This window comes from Anthonomus grandis, chromosome 5 (genome assembly GCF_022605725.1).
Source record: "Anthonomus grandis grandis chromosome 5, icAntGran1.3, whole genome shotgun sequence".
Taxonomy (NCBI): Eukaryota; Metazoa; Arthropoda; class Insecta; order Coleoptera; family Curculionidae; genus Anthonomus; species Anthonomus grandis.
In genome coordinates, this window is record NC_065550.1 from 12671418 (window position 1) to 12696739 (window position 25322).

General features: G+C 31.9%; 1 protein-coding gene across 1 annotated transcript in view; it reads left to right on the plus strand.

The window, feature by feature from the left end:
* LOC126736933 (zinc finger protein 236-like) overlaps positions 1-25322 on the plus strand; it is an 81338-nt gene that overhangs the window by 25585 nt on the left and 30431 nt on the right. Inside the window, exons 12-19 of the mRNA XM_050441587.1 lie at positions 9673-9850; positions 9909-10347; positions 22233-22434; positions 22493-22650; positions 22709-22824; positions 22908-23097; positions 24167-24365; positions 24433-24617. Of these exons, the coding sequence (XP_050297544.1) occupies positions 9673-9850; positions 9909-10347; positions 22233-22434; positions 22493-22650; positions 22709-22824; positions 22908-23097; positions 24167-24365; positions 24433-24617 (1667 nt within the window). The remainder of the gene's footprint in view (positions 1-9672; positions 9851-9908; positions 10348-22232; positions 22435-22492; positions 22651-22708; positions 22825-22907; positions 23098-24166; positions 24366-24432; positions 24618-25322) is intronic.

Consider the following 25322-nt stretch of genomic DNA (forward strand, 5'->3'; position numbering starts at 1 on the left):
GCGACGCGGAACTGCTTCAGTAGCAGTCCAAAAGACGTCTGGGCGCAAGACCGGAGATTAAGGAACTTCGCTCGTTACTTTATTGGTTTAGCCGCTATGGGCCCAACCAAAACCCATACATAAATCACTAATAAGAAAACCATAGAGTGCCTAGTAGAAAGTACAAATACGGGACAAATCGTAATAATTCGACATGCGGCGCCACTGGCGTCCGCTTTAGTAAACCGGTTGACCAATTCAATTGCCGTGAAATCTTCTCCATGCACAGCATATTGTAAACAATAACAAATAATTAAAGTGGAGATAACGTTGATAGTGGTTCAATGAAAAATATTGGCGAATTCCATTAAAAATCGAAGGTTGTAATTATGGTGGGTGTCCCAGTCAGCAGTCTCCTACTTATAAAGTTTTGAAAGAAAGATTTATAACAAGGTCATTTTTAAATATTTTAACCAAATGAATAAAAGTTAGGATTCTCCAGATCCCGTCTAAAGCGTAATTAATCCTGTAACAATTTTGGAAACTATAAGAGATAGAAAATTGGTTAAATGGGGAAAGTTGTAGGGCATTTAGTTACTAATTTAGGGCCGCTTTTAGAACAATTTTATCTTTTTCCGATTTTGAAATATTTGGAAAAAATCAAAAAGTTGCATTTTTGAAAAAGGGCTGTATTTTTTTTATTTCAGCGTATTTTTAAAACCTGTAAAAACATTATTGGGACAACTTTTTAAGGACAACGCATACCTGAATTTAGTTTTTGTTTTCGACGTTTCGGTTCTGAGATTCCATCCTCAACTTCTTTTTTGCTTATGGCGGCTATTTTCGCTGAGGTGGTCATGACTTTTAATGGCATTTTGTCGTACACACAATTATTATTAACTTACTAACTTGCTAACTTATTGTAACAATAATATTAAATTAAAGTATTCAAAATGACGGCCATTTTTGTCAAAACATTTTTCACATTTCTTTAAGACACTTCTAGTTACTTTGCGCTGTGTGTTTTTCTTTATATTATTCAAGACATTCCAAACCCTGTCCTCTAGTTGTTCGAGAGTCGTAGGAGGTTTAAACTCGTAAACTTCATTTTTAACATATCCCCCAAGAAAAAATCCAGGGGTATATATCTGGAGACCAATTTACAGCACCGCATTTCGCGATAAGTTTATTGTTATATGCTTGCGTTAACAAGTTTTGAACATCCCGAGTATTATGCGCGGGTCACCCGTCCTGTTGAAATCACACATCACTCCATATTTGTTCTTCAGGTATTATAGCTCTCATGGCAGATAATATCTGATTTTTCAAAAGATTTAAATGTCTTTGACCTGTCAGTGTTTGGTTATAAATAAAGGGTCCAATAAGGTGAGTATCTAAAAACAATTATAGCATTTTACTTAAAAAAACATTTTTGTGAAGTGGGAATTAACTTACCGTACATGCCACACAATACATTAAATCCAAATCTTACTTGTAGCCTACGTTCAGCCACTTCATGAGAATTCTCAGAAGCCCAAAAATGACGATTTTCCCTGTTGAATAATCCGCAGTTGCTAAAAAAGTCTCATTGGTCCAAATAAATTTTCCTGCTGAAATTAGGTATTTCTTGACATTGCCTTACAAACCAGTTTGAAAATTCTAATCGTCTTGGGTAGTCTGTATCTCTTAAACCTTGAACAATAGTAGACTTATATGGACGATATTTATTTTTTTAAGGACTCTTTGAATGGTAGTCCTTGGTATATTCATATTAGTTGCAGCTTTTCGGGTTGATGTTTTCGGGTTTGCATTAAAATGGTCTAAAATGTTTTCATTGCGAGCTTCATTGTCCCTTTGATAAATTTCTGGCGTTGGTATTTCAAAACTTCCATGAGTTCTAAGGTTCATGACAACCCTAGCGAATAGTCTTGGACCTGGCTGTTGTCACTCAGGATACAGTTCCAAATATCTGGCAATTGCAAGATTTGCATTCCTATTACATCTAATATAGCATTCCAATATGTCAAATTTTTCTTCACTGGTATATCATATGGCCATTTTCGGAAATTAAAAATTTAAACAAAACTCACTAAATACAAACGAAGACAACTAGATACGAAAAAACGATTTAACACTAACAAGAACAAGAACAAAAAATTAACAAGATAAGAACTACTAAACAAGAAAAAAGTGAAATCAAATAAATAATATTTTGCAGAATTGTCAGTAAATGACGCTAAATCATTAAACAATAATAATTGTTTATACGACAAATGGCCTCCGTAGTCATGGCCAACCCTGCGAAAAATGAACTTTGTAACTTTTTGACATAAGAATGAAATATTTTTATAAAGTGTTATACATTTAAAGTTCATCAATCATTTTAAAGGGAAAAAAAGATCTTTTTAATTTAGCAAAACAACAAAATGGCCGCCTTAAGAAAAAAAGAAGTTTAGGATGGAATCTCAGAACCGAAACGTCGAAAACAAAAACTAAATTCAGGTATGCGTTGTCCTTAAAAAATTATCCTAATAATATTTTTACAGATTTTAAAAATACGCTGAAATAAACGAAACACAGCCCTTTTTCAAAAATGCAACTTTTTTATTTTTTCCAAATATTTCAAAATGGGAAAAAGATAAAATCGTTCTAAAAATAAACTTAACAACGCAGATGCAATCGAGCAGATATCATTAATGTAAAAATGTTGTCGGCGCACCCTCTGGACTTTCGAAAGCCACTTTGATCCTCCAGGATACAGTTGTTTTCATCTGACCATACCTCCAGGCTCCTTAAAATTATCGTTTTGAAAAGCTTCACAATACAATTGACAAAAGCTATACCGCGATAATGGTTCGGATCATTAACGGGGCCGTTTTTATGGAGCATTGTCATGATAATACCACCCCAATTATGCGGAACCGCACGGTATTTTATGATTTTGTTAAACAAGGAACTTAAATAAGTTATCTAGATGGAAGGTAGAGCCTTAAAAAATTCATATGGACCTACTCTGAACTATCCCTCTTCGCCCTGACTTTTGCCATTCTTGCAACGGTTTAAAGCTTCGTAACTTCGAAAACTGAAATTTTGTGGTTTAAAAATAAATGTCTAGCATTAAAAAAGTTATACTGTAATTCAATTTTGAGGCTATTAATTGATAAATAGAAATTTTCCCATAAATCAATTGGTAGGTCGCAAAAGTTTTTATTTTGTTTGAACTGCCTAACTGCGCGCCAAAATTCATTGGAAGATTTTGTATTAGAAAATGAAGCAAATATTAAACTTTGATATTTCTACTATTTCCTCTTAGTTCCGTATTTAAAGTTTTTCTTTGGCCTCTGCGAACTGTGAGCGAAAAGGCTCCGAAAGACTATTTTCCTTGCATAGTTTTAAAGCGTTTTTAATTTATTTTTTCAGAGAAGAACACTCGCTGTCAAACCAAGGTTTATCATTAAGGTTTTTGTTTAATTTGCGCGCACAATTAAGATTAGGTTCACTCACCATTCCGCATGTTTCTGCAGTATCCCAAATAGTAGCTAAAAGGTTTTTATATGAAAGAGTTAGGTTAAAATTAAAAACTAGCCTATTGGAACATCGCATTAAATTTTTATAGTTGCTTATAGCTTGGAAATCCCACTTTAAAACGGGCGTAGTTCTTGGGTTAGCAGCTACAGAAGATACAGATACGGATTACTATTTATTTTAGTGTTAGGGGTGAAAAGTCTTATTAGAATTGTAAAGTGATAAGAGCAACTTACGTGACATAATACTTCAAAAGCTTGAATAAGAGGCAAATGTGTATTCGATATCCATTCTAAATCTATAGTGCTTTTGCCATTTTTATTTAGGAACGTTATGTGTGCCGGGTTATCAGAAATAGACCTGCCCTTTAATAAAATAAAAGAATTCTCATGCATCAAGTACATTATCAATAAATTAAACGTGTTTATAAAGATGGTGCCTAAAAAAATTTGTTCTGGAGGCTGTACGCCGTTGCAATACGACAATTAAAATCACTTGCATAAATTATAAAACTATCAGAAATATGAATTCAATATACTGAGTTCTTACATGTACAATTACCCACCATGGCGAAGCATCTAGAACCCTGACATATATTTTTAGATTTAGGCTATTAGTTTTGATAAACTTTTTTATTAAGAAAATTATCTTTTGATTTATGTAAAAATATACAGGGAATTCTCATAGAATTAATTTAACAAAAGTACAATTTTCACATTTTCTCGAAAACGCGATGTTAATTTTTTTTCTGTTTTCACCATCTTAATCATCAGGACAAATAAGTAATTTACCAATTTAACTGTATCTTAAATATTAACAAACCACATTGAGACACCAATAGTTCCGACTTAATCGGAGGCTCTCCTTATATTATGGTTAACACAGTACCTGTTAGGAATTTAGATTAGAAATTCCTGTTAGGAACCTAAATTGGATTAAATTGGAAAAAGGGTGAAAGTCACTTTTTTGTTAATTAAAAAAGAAAAATGCGATTTTTCCATTTTTTTTAGTAACATTTAACATTTTTAAGTAGGCGTTACAAACAAATGCTTTACACGTTGACGTAAATACCTGTTACCGAGACTGTCACATATTACTTAATATCATGCTTATGGTAGGAGAAAATACTAACCGTCGTTGTTGTTATCGTGATTCTCAAGTTGCTGTTTTTAGAGTAATTGTCTTTTTTTTGTTGTTGCTATTTTTTTTGTTGAATAATTAAAACATATTATTATATAATATAATTATTGCCGAAAAAATATTCAAATTCACAAAATACTTTATTTGCTTGTAACAAAAAACAATTTTTACTAAAAACTAATTGCGAGAAGAATCACATCATTTTCTTAGACAAAAAAAAACGACGTTTCCATCACTATTAGTATGCCATCAGTAATATAACGCTATTTCTACTACTTAATATTTAATAAATTAAAAAAATAAAACAAAAACGAAGAGTTTAAAAATATCTGGAAAAATTGTATTAAGAAAAAAGAAACAACAGGAAAAGAGCATATATAGTGTGCAAAGACCAAATTCTATTTTTTGTTTTATTAGATTTTTATTTTAAAATATTTTTTTATTTTTAATAACCATACAACAGTACTAGTCAGAATCGTAATTTTCAAATAATGTAATGGCATTATTCGAAAATCCAATATAATGCTATTAGAAAAGTAATAATGTGTTCTCAATAGTGTCAAAGGTTTAACTATAGTAAAACAAAATAAGACAAATTAGATCCTTTTTTTCCTCGTTTGTATTGGCATGTGATGCTGGTAAAATTTTTCCTAAAACCTGACTGACAATCGGGAATTAATGGGACCTTATGTGTCATTTTTAATAGCGATACAATACATTTGGTCATATGTATTGTATTATTATTAAAAATCATAGTAAGCATCATAACAGTAATTCAATCTTTCCCCATCTTGCAAATCAGAATGAGTTTTAGTTTTTTTTATGTTTTACTGTTTCGCGGACATCCAGAGATCTTTTTTAGTGTTTTGTGTCATTTGATCAAAGTAATTATTTTTTTCTCGAATTAATGCATGCTTTGTAAAATTTCTAAGTTATTATTTATATTACATAAAAACATTTTATTATTGAGATTATCAGTAGTGTCTATTTCATACCATTTTTTGGAATGTTTAAAGCATCATATTTTTAAAATTTGTTAAATTTATTGTTTTTTTATTGAAACATTTTTACAAGGTATGTTAAAATTTGCGTATGTAAGGATATGGTCTGAAACGGCTTCTGATATTTCTACGGACGACTTAAAGCTTATTAGGTTATTTAAATAGTGAACAATAAAACTATCAAATTTTGAGAATTCACCTCTATATTTATATGAGTTGTTTCTGTTAACATTCGTTTTAGGTTAAAATTTGTCAAAATGTTCTCGAACCAGTTTTTCTAAGGAGTCTTGCGAAAAAAATGATATTAAAATCGCCTACAATAATGAAGTTCTCGTGAGTTATGTTATTTTCCTCTAATCTCTTAAAAATATAAATTGTTGTACAATAAATTAGAAATATTGAAAGTGCCGGCTATGAAGAAAAGTTCGCATGCTGAAGTACATTTGACTCAGATTTATTATATATTCATATGTATACTTAATGTCCCTGTTTGAGTCGATTCCATCATTATTACTATTAACTGGTGGAACCTCACTGGTACCAGAACTCTTCTGACACATAACTAATCCCTCATACGGCAGTAAGTTATCACCAGGCATCCTGGACTTCTAACTGCTGTATTTTATTCTTAAGGTAAGCTATTTCCAATGAATATGCATGATTCTCAGCTTCTAATGCTGGAATGGAATTCCTCTAATAAAAATAATGTGGATTCCTCTATGTCCCTTTTTAATTAGTCCATGTTATCACAATGCTCCTCATTTTTTTTTCTCCAAAGCTACCTTTTCATTCCTTAGTTTATACATTTCTTCACTCAAGGTAGCAATTTCCGAAAGTTTGTTATTTTGTCATTTACAAGGATATCTTCTTCAAAATCTTGAGTTAGTGTACGGTTTTTGGTAATTTAGTGGCTCCATTTTGTCAATTAATTCATTTAGTGAAGCTATTTTTTGATGTAGCTGTCGTCATCATTCTCGATTTGAATAAGATCAAACAAGTCATCCTTTTAAGTTTAATTTTGATATCATAATTCTCCTTTCTCAAATCGCCCAACTCCTCTAATATTAAATCACAAGAACCTTTTTCAAAACCAGTTTCTTCACATTGTTGGGAACAAAAGATTTTTTGTTTATCTTTTTTTTTGTGGGTTCTAAAATCCCTTTTTAAACAGCTAGGGTGAAATAAATTATTACAAACAACGCAGCAGTAGTACACATTAGCCTTATTAGCCCAGCACCTACATCTAAATTTGCTGTCCATCTTGTACAATTATCATCAATGAATTGTAAAAAAATTTGGATAATACCATCTAGGTAGTCAACCACAGCTTTGATATTAAAGGCCAGGTAAAAATTAATGTCAGCCTTATCTACATACCATAAGCACAGCACAGTAGATTCCAATAAGATGGTGCTCATCAAACAAAAGGAGAGCAATATGTATAATATATATATATATTTTGAGAACTGATAACACAGGTTTTATTAAACAAATAGGTTACACTATGGTTTTTTGTGTTTTAAACAAGCACTAATTATTGTTTTTGACTATTAGCATACCAAACAAACGAACATATAAACTTAAGGCTTTATTTTAATATAGAACGTAACTAAAAAAAGTAAATTTTACCGTCGCTAAAAGCAATAAATGCAGAGCGATATTTTAGTCGTCACTATGGACTGCTTCACAATGAATCCGTTAAAAAAGAAATCCAGATGTCAAGGACGTTTTTAGATCATTATATGGTATTCAAGTTAAGGAATTAAAATCCTATCTCGCTTAATCATATCATGTCTAGAAAATAACGGAAAACATGATGAAACAGCCTTTTTGAACTGAATTTAAAAAAAATTGTTAATTTCTTTGTTGTTTTCGATATTTTAAAATATATTCAAACACCAGACAATCCATTCATGTAAATTATCTATTATCGGTTCATATAGTTTTATTTTTCTTTGCATTTTCGCTAGGGAATTTATAATAGTTGCACGGCCTTTTTGAACTAGAATAAAAATATATACAAATAAAACCACATGAAGCTTTGACTTTACAAAATTGTATTGGTTCCGAGGGAACAATTTAACAATTAAAAATAACATTCTCCAAAAAAAAATTAAAAAATAAAACGTGGTTGATAAACAGATAGTACTAGCTAGTACAGCCTAGTACAATGTCTGATTCATTGGTTTTAAACGCCTACTTAAAAAAAAATGTGAAAAATGCATTTAATATTAGAGGAGTTGGGCGATTTGAGAAAGAAGAATCATGATATCAAAATTAAACTTAAAAGGATGACTTGTTTGATCTTATTCAAATCGAGAATGATGACGACAGCTACATCAAAAAATAGCTTCACTAAATGAATTAATTGAAAAAATTGAGCCACTAAATTACCAAAAACCGTACACTAACTCAAGATTTTGAAGAAGATATCCTTGTAAATGACAAAATAACAAACTTTTGGAAATTGCTACCTTGAGTGAAGAAATGTATAAACTAAGGAATGAAAAGGTAGCATTGGAGAAAAAAAATGAGGAGCATTGTGATAACATGGACTAATTAAAAAGGGACATAGAGGAATCCACATTATTTTTATTAGAGGAATTCCATTCCAGCATTAGAAGCTGAGAATCATGCATATTCATTGGAAATAGCTTACCTTAAGAATAAAATACAGCAGTTAGAAGTCCAGGATGCCTGGTGATAACTCACTGCCCTATGCGGGATTAGTTATGTGTCAGAAGAGTTCTGGTACCAGTGAGGTTCCACCAGTTAATAGTAATAATGATGGAATCGACTCAAACAGGGACATTAAGTATACATATGAATATATAATAAATCTGAGTCAAATGTACTTCAGCATGCGAACTTTTCTTCATAGCCGGCACTTTCAGTAGATCTAATTTATTGTACAACAATTTATACTTTTAAGAGATTAGAGAAAAATAACATAACTCACGAGAACTTCATTATTGTAGGTGATTTTAATATCATTTTTTTCGCAAGACTCCTTAGAAAAACTGGTTCGAGAACATTTTGACAAAATTTAACCTAAAACGAATGTTAACAGAAACAACTCATATAAATATAGAGGTGAATACTCAAAATTTGATAGTTTTATTGTTCACTATTTAAATAACCTAATAAGCTTTAAGTCGTCCGTAGAAATATCAGAAGCCGTTTCAGACCATATCCTTAATACGCAAATTTTAACATACCTTGTAAAAATGTTTCAATAAAAAAACAATAAATTTAACAAATTTTAAAAATATGATGCTTTAAACATTCCAAAAAATGGTATGAAATAGACACTACTGATAATCTCAATAATAAAATGTTTTTATGTAATATAAATAATAACTTAGAAATTTTACAAAGCATGCATTAATTCGAGAAAAAAATAATTACTTTGATCAAATGACACAAAATACTAAAAAAGATCTCTGGATGTCCGCGAAACAGTAAAACATAAAAAAAAACTAAACTCTTCTGATTTGCAAGATGGGGAAAGATTGAATTACTGTTATGATGCTTACTATGATTTTTAATAATAATACAATACATATGACCAAATGTTTTGTATTGCTATTAAAAATGACACATAATTTGACTTTACAAAATTGTATTGGTTCCGAGGGAACAATTTAACAATTAAAAATAACATTCTCCAAAAAAAAATTAAAAAATAAAACGTGGTTGATAAACAGATAGTACTAGCTAGTACAGCCTAGTACAATGTCTGATTCATTGGTTTTAAACGCCTACTTAAAAAAAAATGTGAAAAATGCATTTTTCTTTTTATGATGGTTTTTCAGATAAAATCTAAAAAAAAACATCAATACTTAAATTTAAAAGTGCAAATGTTATTGTTTTTTTTTGATATCCCTTAAAAAAAAGTTTCTCAACGGCATATTAAAGCACCTCAAACAATGCAAGTTTTTGCTAATTGAATAAAAACTATGTCGCCAATGGATCCCATATTCACATAGGATCCCTATGTAGGTCATATTAAAATAGTGGTTCGTAGGTATTTTTCCAGTAAAACCGCCAAAATCTCGAATACCCAATACCGGCACAGAATCCCCTTTAGAAAGACCGCATCAGTGTGAATATTGCAAGGCAAGATTTACCAGATTTATGGCACTAAGAAGGCATATGATGCAGCACATGAATATTCAAAAATTTAAGTGTCGCTTCTGTTTAAAGTAAGTGTTTAGTAAGAATTACTAAGAAAGTTAACAGTAATTATTTTATATTTTTTAGGTCATTTGCGATGAAATATAAATTAACTGAACACATAAAAACTCATAACCTCGAACATGATTTCAAATGTGATATTTGTGATAAGACATTTGTGAATAGTACACTTTTGAAGCGACATTTAGTAATTCATACAGATGTTAGACCTTACATATGCCCCTATTGCTATAAGTACTTTAAAACAGTAACAATGTGTAGGTGGCATATAAAACATGTGCATAAAAACCATACAGATGTTGGTGGAGGAGAATTAGGTCCAAATAATCTAAATTTACCAGAAAAGACAGTTATAAGTCCTGAAAATTCTATTAAGCAACAATTAGTGGACTCGAGTGGTAATGCAAATGTCTCTACTGAAAATGGCCTGCAAATGATATATTTAGATTTGGTTGGCAATAATGATGAGTTTGAAAGTGCTTCGATACCATCTATAAAATTACATGTAAGTAAATCTGATTAAAAAGTTTTTAAATTTATAATTAAATACGAGGGATCGACGTCATTTAGGATTGAAGGATAATCGTTTTATTCTTACTTGAATGACGATAAATACGATGAAAGCGTACCGACGAAAAGACCGATAGTTTAATATTTAGATTATTTTAAAAGAGTGACGTAGTATTAACTTATATCGTGACTTAATTAGACACATAATATATTTAGATGAAAGGTGCAAACTCAAGAGGCAACCGAGGCATTATTGCCTTCATGTCGGCAGTATAGAAGGATTTGTTAAAAATGCGTTACTTTTGTCTGCTAAAAATATTACTCAATCTTCGGCTGATTACCATGAAGATACGACTGCGGTATGAGGCATTATTTGAAAAATGGTTCTCTAATCAGCTCTTACTAAACATTCCTCCAAACTTACTAAAATATTATGGATATTGCATCTTGTAATTTAAAATATATTTAATATTTCAAATTACATCGTTTCTTGGCTAAAAGCTCTGTCCGCGATTTTCAACAACCGATACTCTTCAGCTACTGATAAAAGAAGCCAAGAGTGGGACAAACTCGTCTATCTAAAGATAATTAATAAAGGAAACTAAGTAATTAATATTAAAATATATTTTTATAGATAATTTTCCCATAATAATTAATTATAAGCCTGAGGCTAGAGGGAGGCGGAGGAAACGATAAATGGCGAAAGACGCTGGATGATGGACGGTCCAGACAATTTTTAATAATGTTTACTTGTATGTATCGAATATATGGAGCGAATGCGTGCTCCTTTATTGTTAAAAAAAAACACAGAAGGAGAGTCAGACAAGAATAAAACAAAAATGTATGTACATATTAGTTAGTCAGGAGCCTTTAGTTGAGTCTGCAGGAGTATTAATGTCAGAACTCTATATAAATTAATGTTTCTAGTTTCATGAGCAGTGTGTGGTAGTGACATTAGTCATGCAGATACTCCGGTTTTCTAGTCTTGATTATCCCATAGACAAAGCAGTACATATGAAACTTTCTTCTATACTCCATGGTTAAAATTTTGTTATTATTTAGATGTGGAGTTACATGATCTCTATTGGGGATGTTAAAAGAGAATATCATGCAGGTGTTTCAAAATTATTTCAAGACATTTCAAAAGAAGATCCACCCTTAATAACTTTCTTAAATAAATAAAAAAAAAACACGTCAAATTAGATATACAGGGGGACGTTCAATTATGCATTTACTGAAGTTCTGTCAATCACCTCCTCACCTCCAGCTAACCTCACTTTAATATGTCAAATGGGAACCCCCATCGTGTGATACATCAATGTAAGCAGTGTAATTCTCTATTCAACGGTACCAAAAAAAATTAAATCGGTAAATGTGTAAGCAAATAGTTAGCGAAAATGTCTAGAATAATAAATATTTTATTTACGCCAAACTTTGGTAATTTAAATGAATACTTTTAGTGTGGTACCTACATCATTTTAAAATTCTTGCATTTTTTATAACAGATCATCAAAAAAAAAAAAAAAAAACAAGCAATTTAGAAGTTAAAATGTGTGGTAACAAACAGTAAATTTAGTTCAAGCAAATTATTTATTTTTTTAAGTAAAGAATGTGTACCGTTATTTGCGAGAAAAAAGAGTGTCTTCAAATTTTTTGCAAAAATCTTTGCAGTCTTATAACTTTGTATGTGTATTTATTTCACTTATATTTTTTGCGAAACCTAAAAAAAACACTGCAATTCCTTAAATTTTTAAGGCGTTTAAAAAGCAGGCGCTTTATTATTGTTAAAACTGTCAGTTTGACGCGTGCAATTTTTCAATTTTAGTTAAAATGGTGTATACGCTAGCCGAAAGAATAGAAATAATTTTCCTTTATGGAGCTCAAGATCGGTGTGCTCGCAGAACCGCGAGAGCATTTAATGAAAGGTATCAAGATAAAAACGTGAGCTATAAATACGTATTAGAATTGATACGAAAATTTGAAGAGACGGGATCGATTTGCAATAAGAAAAAATATGAAAATAGAGTTGTCGATGAAGCATGCCAAGTTGAAGTACTAGGACAATTTGCTATGGATCCAATTTTGTCTATACCAAAGGCCGCAAAACCAACAAATATTTCCACTGGTTCCGTACATAAAGTTAAAAAAAAATAAGTTCTTTCCTTATAAAATTCATATTTTTCATGAACTCGGAGAAGATGATTTTGATAGGAGAATTCAATTTTGTGAAGTGATGTGCCAGCGAATTAACGACGATCCCCATTTATTGAAGAACATTTGCTTCAGTGACGAATCGACCTTTTTTTTAAATGGCCTGGTGAACAGACATAACTGTAGATACTGGGATAATGAAAATCCGCATGTTTTTCGGGAAGGCCATACCCAATATCCCCAAAAAATTAATGTTTGGGCAGGAATTTATGGGAATGACATAATCGGGCCTTTTTTTTGGAAGAAAATTTGACTGCCGAAATTTATCTAAACCTTTTAAAAAATGCAATAAACCCTTCCATCATCCAATCTATGGAAAATCAAGTAGATCAACATGGTGCTATATTATTGAATGAAAATAATATACATTTTCAGCAGTATGAAGCTCCCGCGCACTACACTTTGGTAGTTCGAGAGTGGCTTGATGAAAATTTTCGAGAAAAGTGGATTGGCAGACGTGGTGCAATCGAATGGCCTGCGCGGTCTCCGGACCTAACCCCACTAGCCTTTTTTCTTCGGGGCTACTTAAAAAGCAAAGTTTATAAAACCCCACCTGAGTGTATTGAGAATTTAAAAAATATAGGATATTTCAAGAATGCAGAGAAATTAGCGGATAGACCCTTGCCAATGTTCGTAAGGAGTTTGAAAATAGGCTTTTTTATTCTCTTGCTAATAATGGCGCGCATTTTGAACATTTAATAAAATAAATTTGTTAAACTAATTAAATTTGTTTTTCTACCCTACCGATTTACACTTTAATTGCTTCTTGGTCAATCAATTTTATTTTTTTTTACAATCAATTTTATTTTTTTTTATCAATTTACCATTGATAGCATAATGAATGCCCTTTAAAATAATGTATCACACCATGGGGTAGCCATTTGACATACCAAAGTTTGGCGTAAATAAAATATTCATTATTTCTATACATTTTCGCTAACTATTTGCTTACACATTTACCGATTTCATTTTTTTTTTGGTACCGTTGAATAGAGAATTTTACGCTCCTTACTATGATGTATCACACAATTTTCCTTCCCATTTGACACAATAAAGTGAGGTTAGCTTGAGGTGAGGAGGTGATTGACACAACTTCAGTAAATACATAATTAAACGTCCCCCTGTATATCTAATTTGACAAGGGTGGATTGTTTTGAAATGAAAGCACTGTATAAACGTGTTATAGAGTCGGAGTATACCACATCCCCGTAATCAAATAATGATAAAATTAGGGTATCACAAAGTGTCGCTGCAACAATGATTTCCCGCGTCTAAAGTTAAATTTTTATATTTATACATTGGCAATACTTGGTTGGCAACTGGATGCGCAGACGACTTAGCAGTCTTGCGATTGAAGCGCCACCAGTCGTCTCTCTCTCCAAGCATATTAAAAAAAAAAGTAATTCTCAAAAGGTAGTTCTTCGCAAGTTCTTTTTTGCTAAAGTCTACATTGTTTTTAAGAAAATCTTATCTAAGTGAATGCTTTGAAACAAGCAGAACCCAGTCAAGTTCTCCAGAGGAAATAAGGAATCCCTGCGACACTCATATCCAGAAATTCCAAAGGTAAGGTGCCATTCATCATTTTTATTGCCAAATTATACCCTTTTCGCGTCGAATCTCAACAAAAAATTTGTCTTTTAATAGGAACCACCTTTTCGCGACACAAAGAAAGTATTTAATTTTTGAGGATAGACAGTTTTTTAGGTGATATACATTTTTAAGCGATATTAAGTTATTGACTTAAGGTTTGTTTCATTACCATTTAATTGATAGTAAGCTACTTTTAATTTATTGTTGATGTGTGTTTTAAACTTTGTTGTTTTGTTAATAATTATTCCCAGCTTTTTGATTCCGATTTAAAAGGAATGGGTTCTTTATTTAAGATAATTGACATATCATTTTTCAGGTGCTCCCTTGCTTGTTTATTTTGGCTTATCAGAATTGCTTTATTGGTTTGTACTTTGATTTGTTTACCCCAGATTCCATTGGAACTGACACACAACATGCTCTATTAAGCAAGAAATTTGTAAAAAAGTTTATTACGGGTTGAGACATATAACACTTATAGTACTGCAATTTCTCATGCACCATTTTGTAATCCTGACACCTTGGATTAGACGTTAATTAGACTTTAAAAACTGCTTTATTAAAGTCTAGCATTGTAAGAAGTGTCGATGACCTCCTCCTCATTATGTTTAATGGTTAAGAACGTTAAGAACTTTTTTAAGAACAAACACGACGACGTACTAAACTGCTTTCTAGAGCCCGACTGAGCTTGGAATTATTTTAAATTTTTCAATAACTCTTGACATAGCCGGTAGTATACTGATAGGTCTAAGATCGTTAAGACTAGCCAGCTCTGCAGTTTTTGGAATCGGCTTAACTATGCTCTTCTTCCAGACATCTAGAAATACACCCTGCAATAGACATGTATTTATTTTATTTGCTAAAGGACCTATTATGTGTAGAAGGCATTATCAGATGATTATTTGAAGATATTTACCAGAAATTCTATACTCCCCGACAGCTTTGGTATTTATATTTTTGGTTTATAAGCCTTTTCATCGTATCAATTAATCAATCAATCGCTTTATTGTCAAAAAATTTTACAATTTAATTTGTAGACATAGCTGATAACTAAAGTAAACATATAAATAAACAAAACACACAAAAACTATAAAATAAAACTAGTAAAACAAATATACAAACTTATACAAATCAATAATTGTATGTGCTCAAAAATATGAATAAATAATTAAAACACAATTAAAAAATATACAATTGCATGTATACAATGTCAAAAAAAGAAAAAAAAAAGGGAAACCTAAAAAAGTAAAAAAGTATATATATAAAAATATACAAAAGTGTTCATTAAAAAAGTATAAAAGAAAAGTAAGATATAGATATAGCTACATAAAACAGTACATATAAAAACAATAGATAAGTCTAAGTAATAGAAGAGTGTGTGTGTGAAGTTAAAATTAAGTATTAAAAAAATCGTTTACCGAGTAAAAGGCTCTCTCCAGTAGGAATGATTTTAATGCCTTACGGAAAGTAGGAAAAGATGTGATGGACTTGATGTTCAATGGCAAATGATTCTGTATTTTTTTTGCTTTGTAAAATATAGAGTTTTTTACCAATTTCAATGAATGTGGAGTAGGCAGCTATAAATCATACTCCGAGAGGATAATTTCTGAGAGGATAATTATGGGATGGCCTATCTGAATTTGATGAAACGTGCTTGCTTAGAAATTAGACAAACGGACTCATATATAAGTAGTGACGGTAAAGTTAGGATATTAAATTTTTTAAAGAAATTCTGGCAATGAGCTCTATAATTAAGTCTAAGTGTATAACGCAAAGCTCTCTTTTGAAGTCTGAAAATTTTGTCAAATTGAGTGACACACACCCCAAAAAGGAAGGGCGTAACGAAGGTGTGATTCAAAGAGGGAAAAAATACACTGTTATAGAGGTTAAGAGGCTAAGCTCCTTGGAAATTGATCTTAGCGCAAAACAAGCGGAGCTTAATTTGCTCTAAGATCAGAGATTAAGATCTAAGATTTTTACGAATTTAGGGGAGTGGGGTGGTTGGCATTTGGTTGCATCTGGATTTTCGTCAGGGATAGCACATCTTAAATGTGATGTACCTCAAGGGTCAGTGTTAGGTCCTATTTTATTTTTATTATACGTTAATGACTTAAGCTCTCTATCACTGCATGGACTAGTGGTTCAGTTTGCCGATGATACTACAATTCTGTGGCATAACAAAGATCAAAAAGTAGTCAGATCTCTCATAGTAGAGGACCTTCACAAAATTAAAGAGTGGTGCATCTACAATCAGTTTGTATTCAATGTTAATAAGACTTTTGTTCTGGGCTTTAAGTGTAATGTAGAGGGTTTTTTGTTTGATGAGCAGAGCCCACTACATGGTAGGGATTATTCGATTTCTCGGCCTCGTCATTGATAAGAGTTTAAGGTTTGACAACCACGTTTTGGGCCTCGCTGCTAAACTTTCTTCTTGTTTTTTGCAGTCAGGGTTGCCAGGCATGAGTTGGGGAGGTTGTTTGCTCGTTAGTTTATTTCGCCCTAATAGACTCTCATATCCGTTATGGGTTTGTGCTCCAAGGGACTCCTTAACATAATTTTTACTATTCAGAAAAAAGCATTAAGGTATCTGTGTGGTGTTGGTCTGAGAGTCTCTTGTAAACCTCTTTTTGTAGCTGAAAGAATTTTAACAGTTTTCTCACTCTTTATATTGGAAAATGCAACACTCATACATAAGTCCGTAAGTCCACCATCCTGCAGTAGTCATAATACTCGTCAAGTGGGCCAACTTATCTCTTCCAATCCCCACCTCCTCGCTTACGAGAAACTCTCTTATATTTATTAGTCGTAAAATATTTAATCATGTTCCCTTCTCGATTAGGACTGTTACAGACCTTAAAAAGTTTAGGAGAGAACTAAAGAAATTAATCTTACCAAAAGCTTACTACAGCATTGAAGAGTATTTTAACAACTCATTTTAATATTTAAAATGAATTATATATCTGTTGATCAGATTTATTTTATTATTTTATTTATTTTTTTTATTATTCTTGTTTTATGTTGGTTCTCGCCTTTTCTTTTCTTCTTTTTTGATTTTTTTCTTTGATTGTATAAAATATGCTTCTATGCACAATCAAAATCGATTCTGTATTCTGTTTTTGTCCTGTATTCTGTATAACCAAATAAATACTTGTATTATAAATTCTAGAATTAGGAAGCTTTTTAGCACAAGTTTGTAAACTTAGCAAATAAAGTATATTTTGACTTTGACTAATTTTCTTGTTAAAGGGTTAATGTGCATTCCCCATTTTAACGACTTGTTAACAGTAAGCCCCAAAAATTTCACTGAGTCGGCTTCGTCAATGGTTGCGTTATCCAGTACAAAAGATATTATATTACAATAGATATTATTTTTATAGGACAAAAAATTAGTTTTGGAGATGTTAAGGCAGATAAGATTAGAGTCGCATCATGCTTTGATAGAAGTTAAGTCACTTGATATGATTTTATGAAGTTCGGCAATATCCGGATTACTCCAGGTAAAACTAATATCATCCGCGAATAGGCAGGTTCTTCCTTTAATATTCACATTAGCAATATCATTGATAAATATGAGAAACAAAATAGGGCCAAGCGCTGAACCTTGAGGCACTCCACATTCTATTGGGTTGCAAGAAGACATCGTAGCATCAATCCTCATAAACGGACTCCTGTTATTGAGATACCTCTAAACCCGTAGTGTTGCAACTTTTTTATTAAGATATCATGGCTTACGCAATCAAAAGCTTTAGAAAAATCACAGAAGATTGTTGCCGTAGGATGTTGGTTGTTTAAGCTACAGTATACATTTTTAAAAAGGGAAAATAGCATCTTTTGTGCATTTGTTATTTAAAAATCCAAATTGTTGAGGAGTGAGTATTTTAAATTTCAGTAGAAATGATAGGAGCCTTTTTTTCACTAATCTTTCAATAATTTTTGATAGTGTGGGAAGAAGAGCAATTGGGCGATAGTTGGAAGACTGATGTTTATCTTCTCCTTTATGTAGAGGGATTATTATTGCCTTCTTAAGGCAGTTGGGAAAAACTCCTTTTTGAAAAGACAGGTTGATTAAATTTGTAAGATGGTTTAATGTACCTACACTCTGGCATGTTTAGAAACATGTTCAACGTGAGTCCATCGGTTCCAGAAGGGCTCTTATTTGCGAGAATTACCAGATCCACTAACACAAAACTGATTGTTGCATCGTTGAAACGGTATTTGAATAGTATAGAACTAATTAATAATTTCATAAAATATGCATGAGAAAAAAGAAATGTCTTCTTGTTAATCTCAAAGCACCATCAGATAGCAAATAAAAACGAAAAGGGAATATATATTTTTTATCTTAAAATAGTATTGAAAATAAATCTAAGAAAAAATTAAGTCGATTTCTCAAAATTTTGTTTTTTGAGTAGTTTTGGCACTAGCATTTATTATTTTAAGAATTTATTGCAGTGAATGTAATTGACCGATTCGAAAAAAGTTATAGTTGCCTCCAACTAAAACTATTTTGCGGTTTCTTTTATCTTCAAATGTGTCGCTGGCGGTGCCTTTCAGCGGCACCTTTGAGACAATCGTCAAATAGAATAGTTGTGGAGGCAATTATACCGGGAGTGGAAACGTCATTAATTGGATTGAACATGACATTGCTCAGGCTCGCTCATCATCAAACTCATTAGATATCGTTCAGATTAATAAGATACTTATCTTACTTGAATTGATATCACAAGCAAATGAATAAGCTTATTAACAAATTTAAATTAATAACGTTTTATGAGAATGGTATTTTATCATTATAGTATTAGACAATTTTCTTGACGATTTCTTTTTCAATTTTACATAAATACCTTTTATCATCGGTAAAAATTATTTACATTTTACATAGTCAGAATTCATTGTTGGTTGGACATCATTATTTTGATGAGTTTTCTCTTTAAGCTTTATGGTGACTCTTGTCAACTAAATAAATATGGAAATATGGGACGCCATCATCATATTTTCATCAATAAAATCAATTTATTACTTAGTTCATTACCATATTTAAATCCGCGGTATATTGAAATTGTTAGACTTTATTATCTACACAATTGGTATGAAAGTGTAGGTGAACTACATACAGGGTGTTTCAAAAATTAACGATAAGCTGCAAACGGACAATTGAACAGGTGCTCAGGGATTCAAAAAAGTTTAAAAAAAAATCCATCTTGAGTACTTTTAAAATTATAGGCATTCATAGAAAACCGAAAAAATGTACACTCGAATTTGAAGATAAATATTTTAAGGCCCTAGCAGAAATTAAACAGCGTATAGATTTGTTATCTTGAGTACTTTTGCATCACGCTCTGAGCCTATACCTGTTTAAGAACATCAATTAATGAAAGGCTCAATTTATAAAATCATACATTGCAATTTTTGTCTGTATGATCACAAAGGCTGTTCATATAGAATTGGTTTCCTATTTATCAACACGCATTCTTGATGACTTTAAAGAGATTTATTTCACGTCTTAAAAATCCATCAATGATTATGATTTTGATTTATATTTAGCGAAAGCGAAGCTTAAAATCAACTCAAAGAAGTTTACAATTTTTTCAAATCAAAGAATAACTCTGATGCAGTTGTAAAATTTTTATCGACTCTACAAATCCAATGGAAATTTATTCTACCTCGCAGTCTACATTGCGGAGTAATATTGGAATCTGCAATTAAAAGAGCTAAGTATCAAATGGTTCGTATCATCGGGAGTCCTCACTTTACTTTTGAGGAGTTAATTACAGCCCTTACACAGATTCAAGCTATACTTAACTCTCGACCTCTCTGTCCTGTTTCTAATGATCCGTTTGATATTTCGTACTTAACTCCAGGTCATTTTTAATTGGAAAAAGTCTCACAGCGTATCCCGAGCCTGATGTACCACATATTACTAAAAATAGGTTAACATTTTATCAACACCTGACTCAAATTCAATAATCATTTTGGAAGAGATTGACTATTTAAATCTCCTGCGAAATAGACCAAAATGGTTAACTCCGTCACCAAATCTTAAAATGAATGACGTAGTTCTCTTAAAGGAAGATAAGTCAGTTCATTTGCAATGGCCTTTAGCTAGAGTAATAGAAGTAATGCCAGGTTCAGACAAAAGCGTAAAAGTAAAAAAAGTGGTAAAAGTCAGAATTCAGAAAAGGTATATTCGCGAGGTCTATCTAAATTATGTCCTTTACCTACTCAGGAAGTGGGTTCCTTTTAAGAAAAACGTTAACGCGCACTGAAATATATATCAAAGTTTAGTTAAAACAGTCGAGTTGAGTTACTGTCACAGTCAAATTGAGGCACTATCGCCGAGAAGTAGTGTGTGAGTCTAGTCGCGAGTCGTAGTCGCGATCGGAGTGAGAAGTTGCTCACGGAGTTTTTCCTATTACCCCTAATACCCAAGGCGGGTTTTTCTCTTTCTCTCTCTTTACACCTTTAGTGACCTAGTGAAGGTCCGTAAATACCCTTATACTCTAAACCTAGTAAAAAAAAACTACATGTATTATTGTCGGTAGTTATGAGCCCGGTCGTCCTGTGTTGATACAATAGGTTAAAGTATTTAACCCATTGTGATTAGAGTATAAGCACCATTGTGGGTAGTTATATTATCAGTAAGAAGTTAGTGAAGTTATCCGCTAAGAAGCAACAGGGGTGTACCCAGGTAGGGCCCCCAGAAGATAAAATAAACGTCAATTTTCCTGGCAAGTGGAAATTAAAGACGTGTTACCTACTCTACGCAAAATGAAGTGTTGCAAAGTGAAACAAAATATCTTTTCAGCCAGATATTTTGAGTTAATATTTTTTTATCTATAATTAAATAATCTACAACCTTCGATATAGTATACTGTTAGCGACTCAATATAATTTAAATCTCCTGCGAAACCGTCGCATCTCGTAGTTTCCGCTCCCGACAAGATAATCAGAGCCATCTAGGATTAAAGCCGAATATAAAAATTAGAATAGAATAGAAAAGTGCCGTCGCAATGCAGTTTACACATCGCCAAAAATACAAAACGAATTGATAAATTTATGTGGCGAAGTTATTAAGGAGGAGAATATAATAAGTGAGGTTCAGAAGACCATGGCTTACGCAGTCTTGAAACAGCAGACATAGCTGATGAAACAGCAGACATAGCTGGGAAAAAACAGCTGTCAATAGGCAGCAATTGCCGAAGCAATTGACAATTTCTTGATTAGTTCTAACCTCTCAACCAAAGATTACGTAGGGTTTGGATTCGATGGCTGTTCTACAATGGCAGGAAAAGAGGGTGGCGTACAAGCCATTTTGAGAAAAAAATATCCTCGTGCTTTATATTTTCATTGTTCAAATCATAAACTCAACCTTGTTGTGAATGATGCGAATGCAGTGCCAGAAATTAGAAATACTGTCGCTACTCTTACTCTAAAAGATGTTATAACGTTTTTCAGAGAATCGACTACACGTCGAAACTACGCTCCAAACCTATCACGATTGTGAGACGAGATGGTCCGAAAAATATAAATCAATCAGAAAATGTTCTCAAAATTTTTCAGAGCTTGTGAAATTTCTAGAAACATTATCCGTAGAGGGAAATTATTCCACCAATGTTTATTATTGCTCTACAAACAATAGCGAAATATTCAGTAGTTTTAGAACTAGTAGTTGGACAGATATGAGCTGCCTCCCCCTAGCTGAAATTCTGGGTACGCCCTTGAGTGCAAATCAGGTTAAATTAAATATACAGAAAGAAAATAGCAAAGACAATCCCTAGTTTACATTTGCTTTAATGAATAACTGTTCCATTTTCCCATCTTCAGATGTAATAAATTCTGTATTTTAAAAATTTGTTTCATTTAATTAGTTAATTGGTTCAACGCCATATAAACTGTGGTCTTTCGAGGAATATAAAAGGTAAATAAATATAGTCCACTTATATTCTCCAGTGGCACAATTAACCAATTGTGTCCCCCTCTATTTGAGGAAGAAGCCAGGCAGCTGTTCTATCCCGAAGAACGGTTTCAAATATATTCATAAAAAGTGGTTTTTTCGATCGGTTATTATATATTTTATTTTAGAATGACTCCTACTTCTGCAACCCTCTAAACCATGTGCTGACAGACACCACAAAAACGGATATAATAGTAAACACAAATGAAGTTTTAAATTCCAGTGATGCAAGTAAAAATAATAGCTTAACAACTATTAACGTAATTGATGATGGGCCTGGACTATCAGCTGTTAATTTGGCAGAGTTGCCTATAAGCCTTAGTGATACAGGTATTCGCTTGGTTAGTACTTTAAGTAAAATTGTTCTGTTTATTTATAAATTTTACAGGCTCGGACAACAATATTATTAATACTGATATGATACCTTGTGATGCCACAGTTTTTTGCATTAACTGTCATAAACTGTTTTCTGATCCAATTATCTTTTTAAAGCATTTATGTTCTGGAGAAGTGTCAATAATCAAGGAAAACGATCTAGGAGATAAAGTAATAATTTTTTTTCCATTAAACAGTGTGAATTTTGGATTTATTGTGTTTTTTTTAGATTACGGTAAAACCAACTAGTGATAATGTCCCTGTAGCAGAAAGACAGAGTTTTGAGAGTAAAAGTCCAGCTTCAGTTGTAGAAAACTTAGGATTGGATATTGAAAAAATTAAAAGGTATATCAAATATAAGTAAACTTTGTCTCAACTTTGTATATATGAACTATATGGTGACGTTAGGACAAATATCTTCCTTTTAGTTTTCCAAGTAAAAACGCCTTATTGAAAGACATAGAAAAGCTGGAAGCATCAAAGAACTTTGAATGCAAATACTGCAGCTTTAAAACATGTTTGCAGGAAAAGTATAAAAAGCATCTACTAGAGCATCAAAATCTTACTGATAGAGTTTGTAGATTTTGTTGCAAGGAGTTTAGAAAACCTTCAGATCTTGTAAGTATTTTAATATTTCGACTAATACTGTGTGTCCGTTTTAAAGTGTAACCATCTCTGTAAAATAATTATTTTTTTGTTGGGATGATATAAAATATGCTCTTAATTGAAAATAATATTGGCATTTTTGAAATTTAATTTCGACGATAATTTCTTAGGAATCACTAAAAATACATAATTTTCAATTTTCACATTTCTAACGTACGATAGTTTGAAAAATTTCATTTTATTTAGTTTAAATTATTAGATTTTTTAGGAATCCAAAAATATGAGGCTCTCGTTTGAGGCCGTGTAGCTTATAAACCTTATTTTATAAATTTTTCCAAGGAATAAATCAAGTGGTATAATATCCGGTGATCTCGACGACCAATGAATGAGAGAGCTATCTCTTTAATCCACCGTCGATTGGAAAATAAATGGAAATTTATAGTATAACTGGAAGCTTATCAAGTTTCTATGTATGTTTCCACCAGTCCAATGGGTCATAAACGGTCTGGATGCCATCAATTAAATTAATTAGTTGATTCACGAAAAGTTTGGTTTCATCAACCAGTTTCATACCAAGATCATCGCATCATGGCTAATATAAAGTATTTAGTTTTTAAATAAGCATATTTTGAGCTGTGTATTTATAGTAAGTACAGTAATGAACTTGTGCATTGACAGCCTCCACAGGTAATTTTACGAAAACTTTATTGCTGCTAATCAAATTGGAATTGCTGTTTTATAAATATAATCATTCTTGTTTTCAATATATTTTCTACCTTCACTTAACTCCATGAATCTAGAAAATTACTTTTGAATATTCAGTTACTGTCCTGAAGTAATTATGGATATTTAAGTACAAATGAAATAATATATTTAAATTTCATTTTCTTAAAAATCCTGTGAAAATTGAAAGTTATGTGTGTTCCTAATAAATAATTATTTTTCAACAATAAACGACATTACTACTTAAACGTCTATTATTGGTACTCAACACCAATAAAAAAAGAATTATTAAAATCGATTACATTAGCCCACATCGTAATCCAGATACACTGTACATTTTTTTGAATAATATTTTCAGAAACGCCACATAAGAACCCATACTGGCGAAAAACCATTCGAATGTCAAACCTGCCACAAAAAATTCTCTCTGAAGTCAACATTGTTCTCTCATATGAATACTCACGATATTGTTAGTACTACCAAGATTTCTTGTGATGTCTGTAATTCCGTATTTACTACGAAATCTAGCCTGAAAGTTCATATGCTTTTGCATACAGGTACTCTTTATAATTTTAAACGTATAAGTGTAGAATAAAACTAAAACCATAATTATCAATTTTACAGGGGCGAGACCACATACATGTCATTTTTGCGACCAGAAGTTTAGAACATCAGCCATTCGTAAAACGCACGAATTTAATGTTCATTTAAAGCAGCAGAATAAAGCAAAAGCTGAAAACCCTGTTCGGGTTGCGGCTGAGCAAGTTGGCGAAGAAGTAAAAAACAAAGAATCAAATACTGAAGACAAGGTGAGTTATAAAAATATTTCTTTTCTTTAAATAGTACCGATATATTTTTTTCTTAGTTACATTAATTAATTATTAAAGAATATTAAAGTTCCTTAAGGTGTCAACCTATCTACAGAGGTGAACCAATTTAACCACAAATAACACTATACTAGTAATCCTGAGCAAAAAAAATGATAAAATTCTCGTTTAAAACAGTTCTTCGAAAAATATAAGCTCAAAACGAACCATTTCACGAGTGCTTGCTAGGTAACGTCACGCGCAATCCCCAATCCCCGACGACTCGGCTACGACTCTCATATCATACTAATACGGGCGGCGGCCGTCTCAAAATAGTTCGATTATATCCCCTCTTCTCAAACAAACACTGATTGACTATAATATAGTTTATAGTTTATAATAGTTTATAACTTATAGTTTATTTTTTTTACTTCTGTTTCTCCCGTAACAAATTAAATATAAAATTATTAAATAACCGGTGTCTCTGACATTATCCCACCTGAGAAATTTTACAAAAAAAATAAAAGAAAATTCTCACGAAACAAAAGTGACATTACAGAAATAATCAATTAATATAACTAACAGGCAAAACTTAAATACTGCACGCGAAGCGATGCATAAATCAAAGATCGAATCCCAATGGTTTTCTCACTATTCGACCCGAACTGGTTACATTCACTCTATTGACTTTTGGCACTCGGATAACTC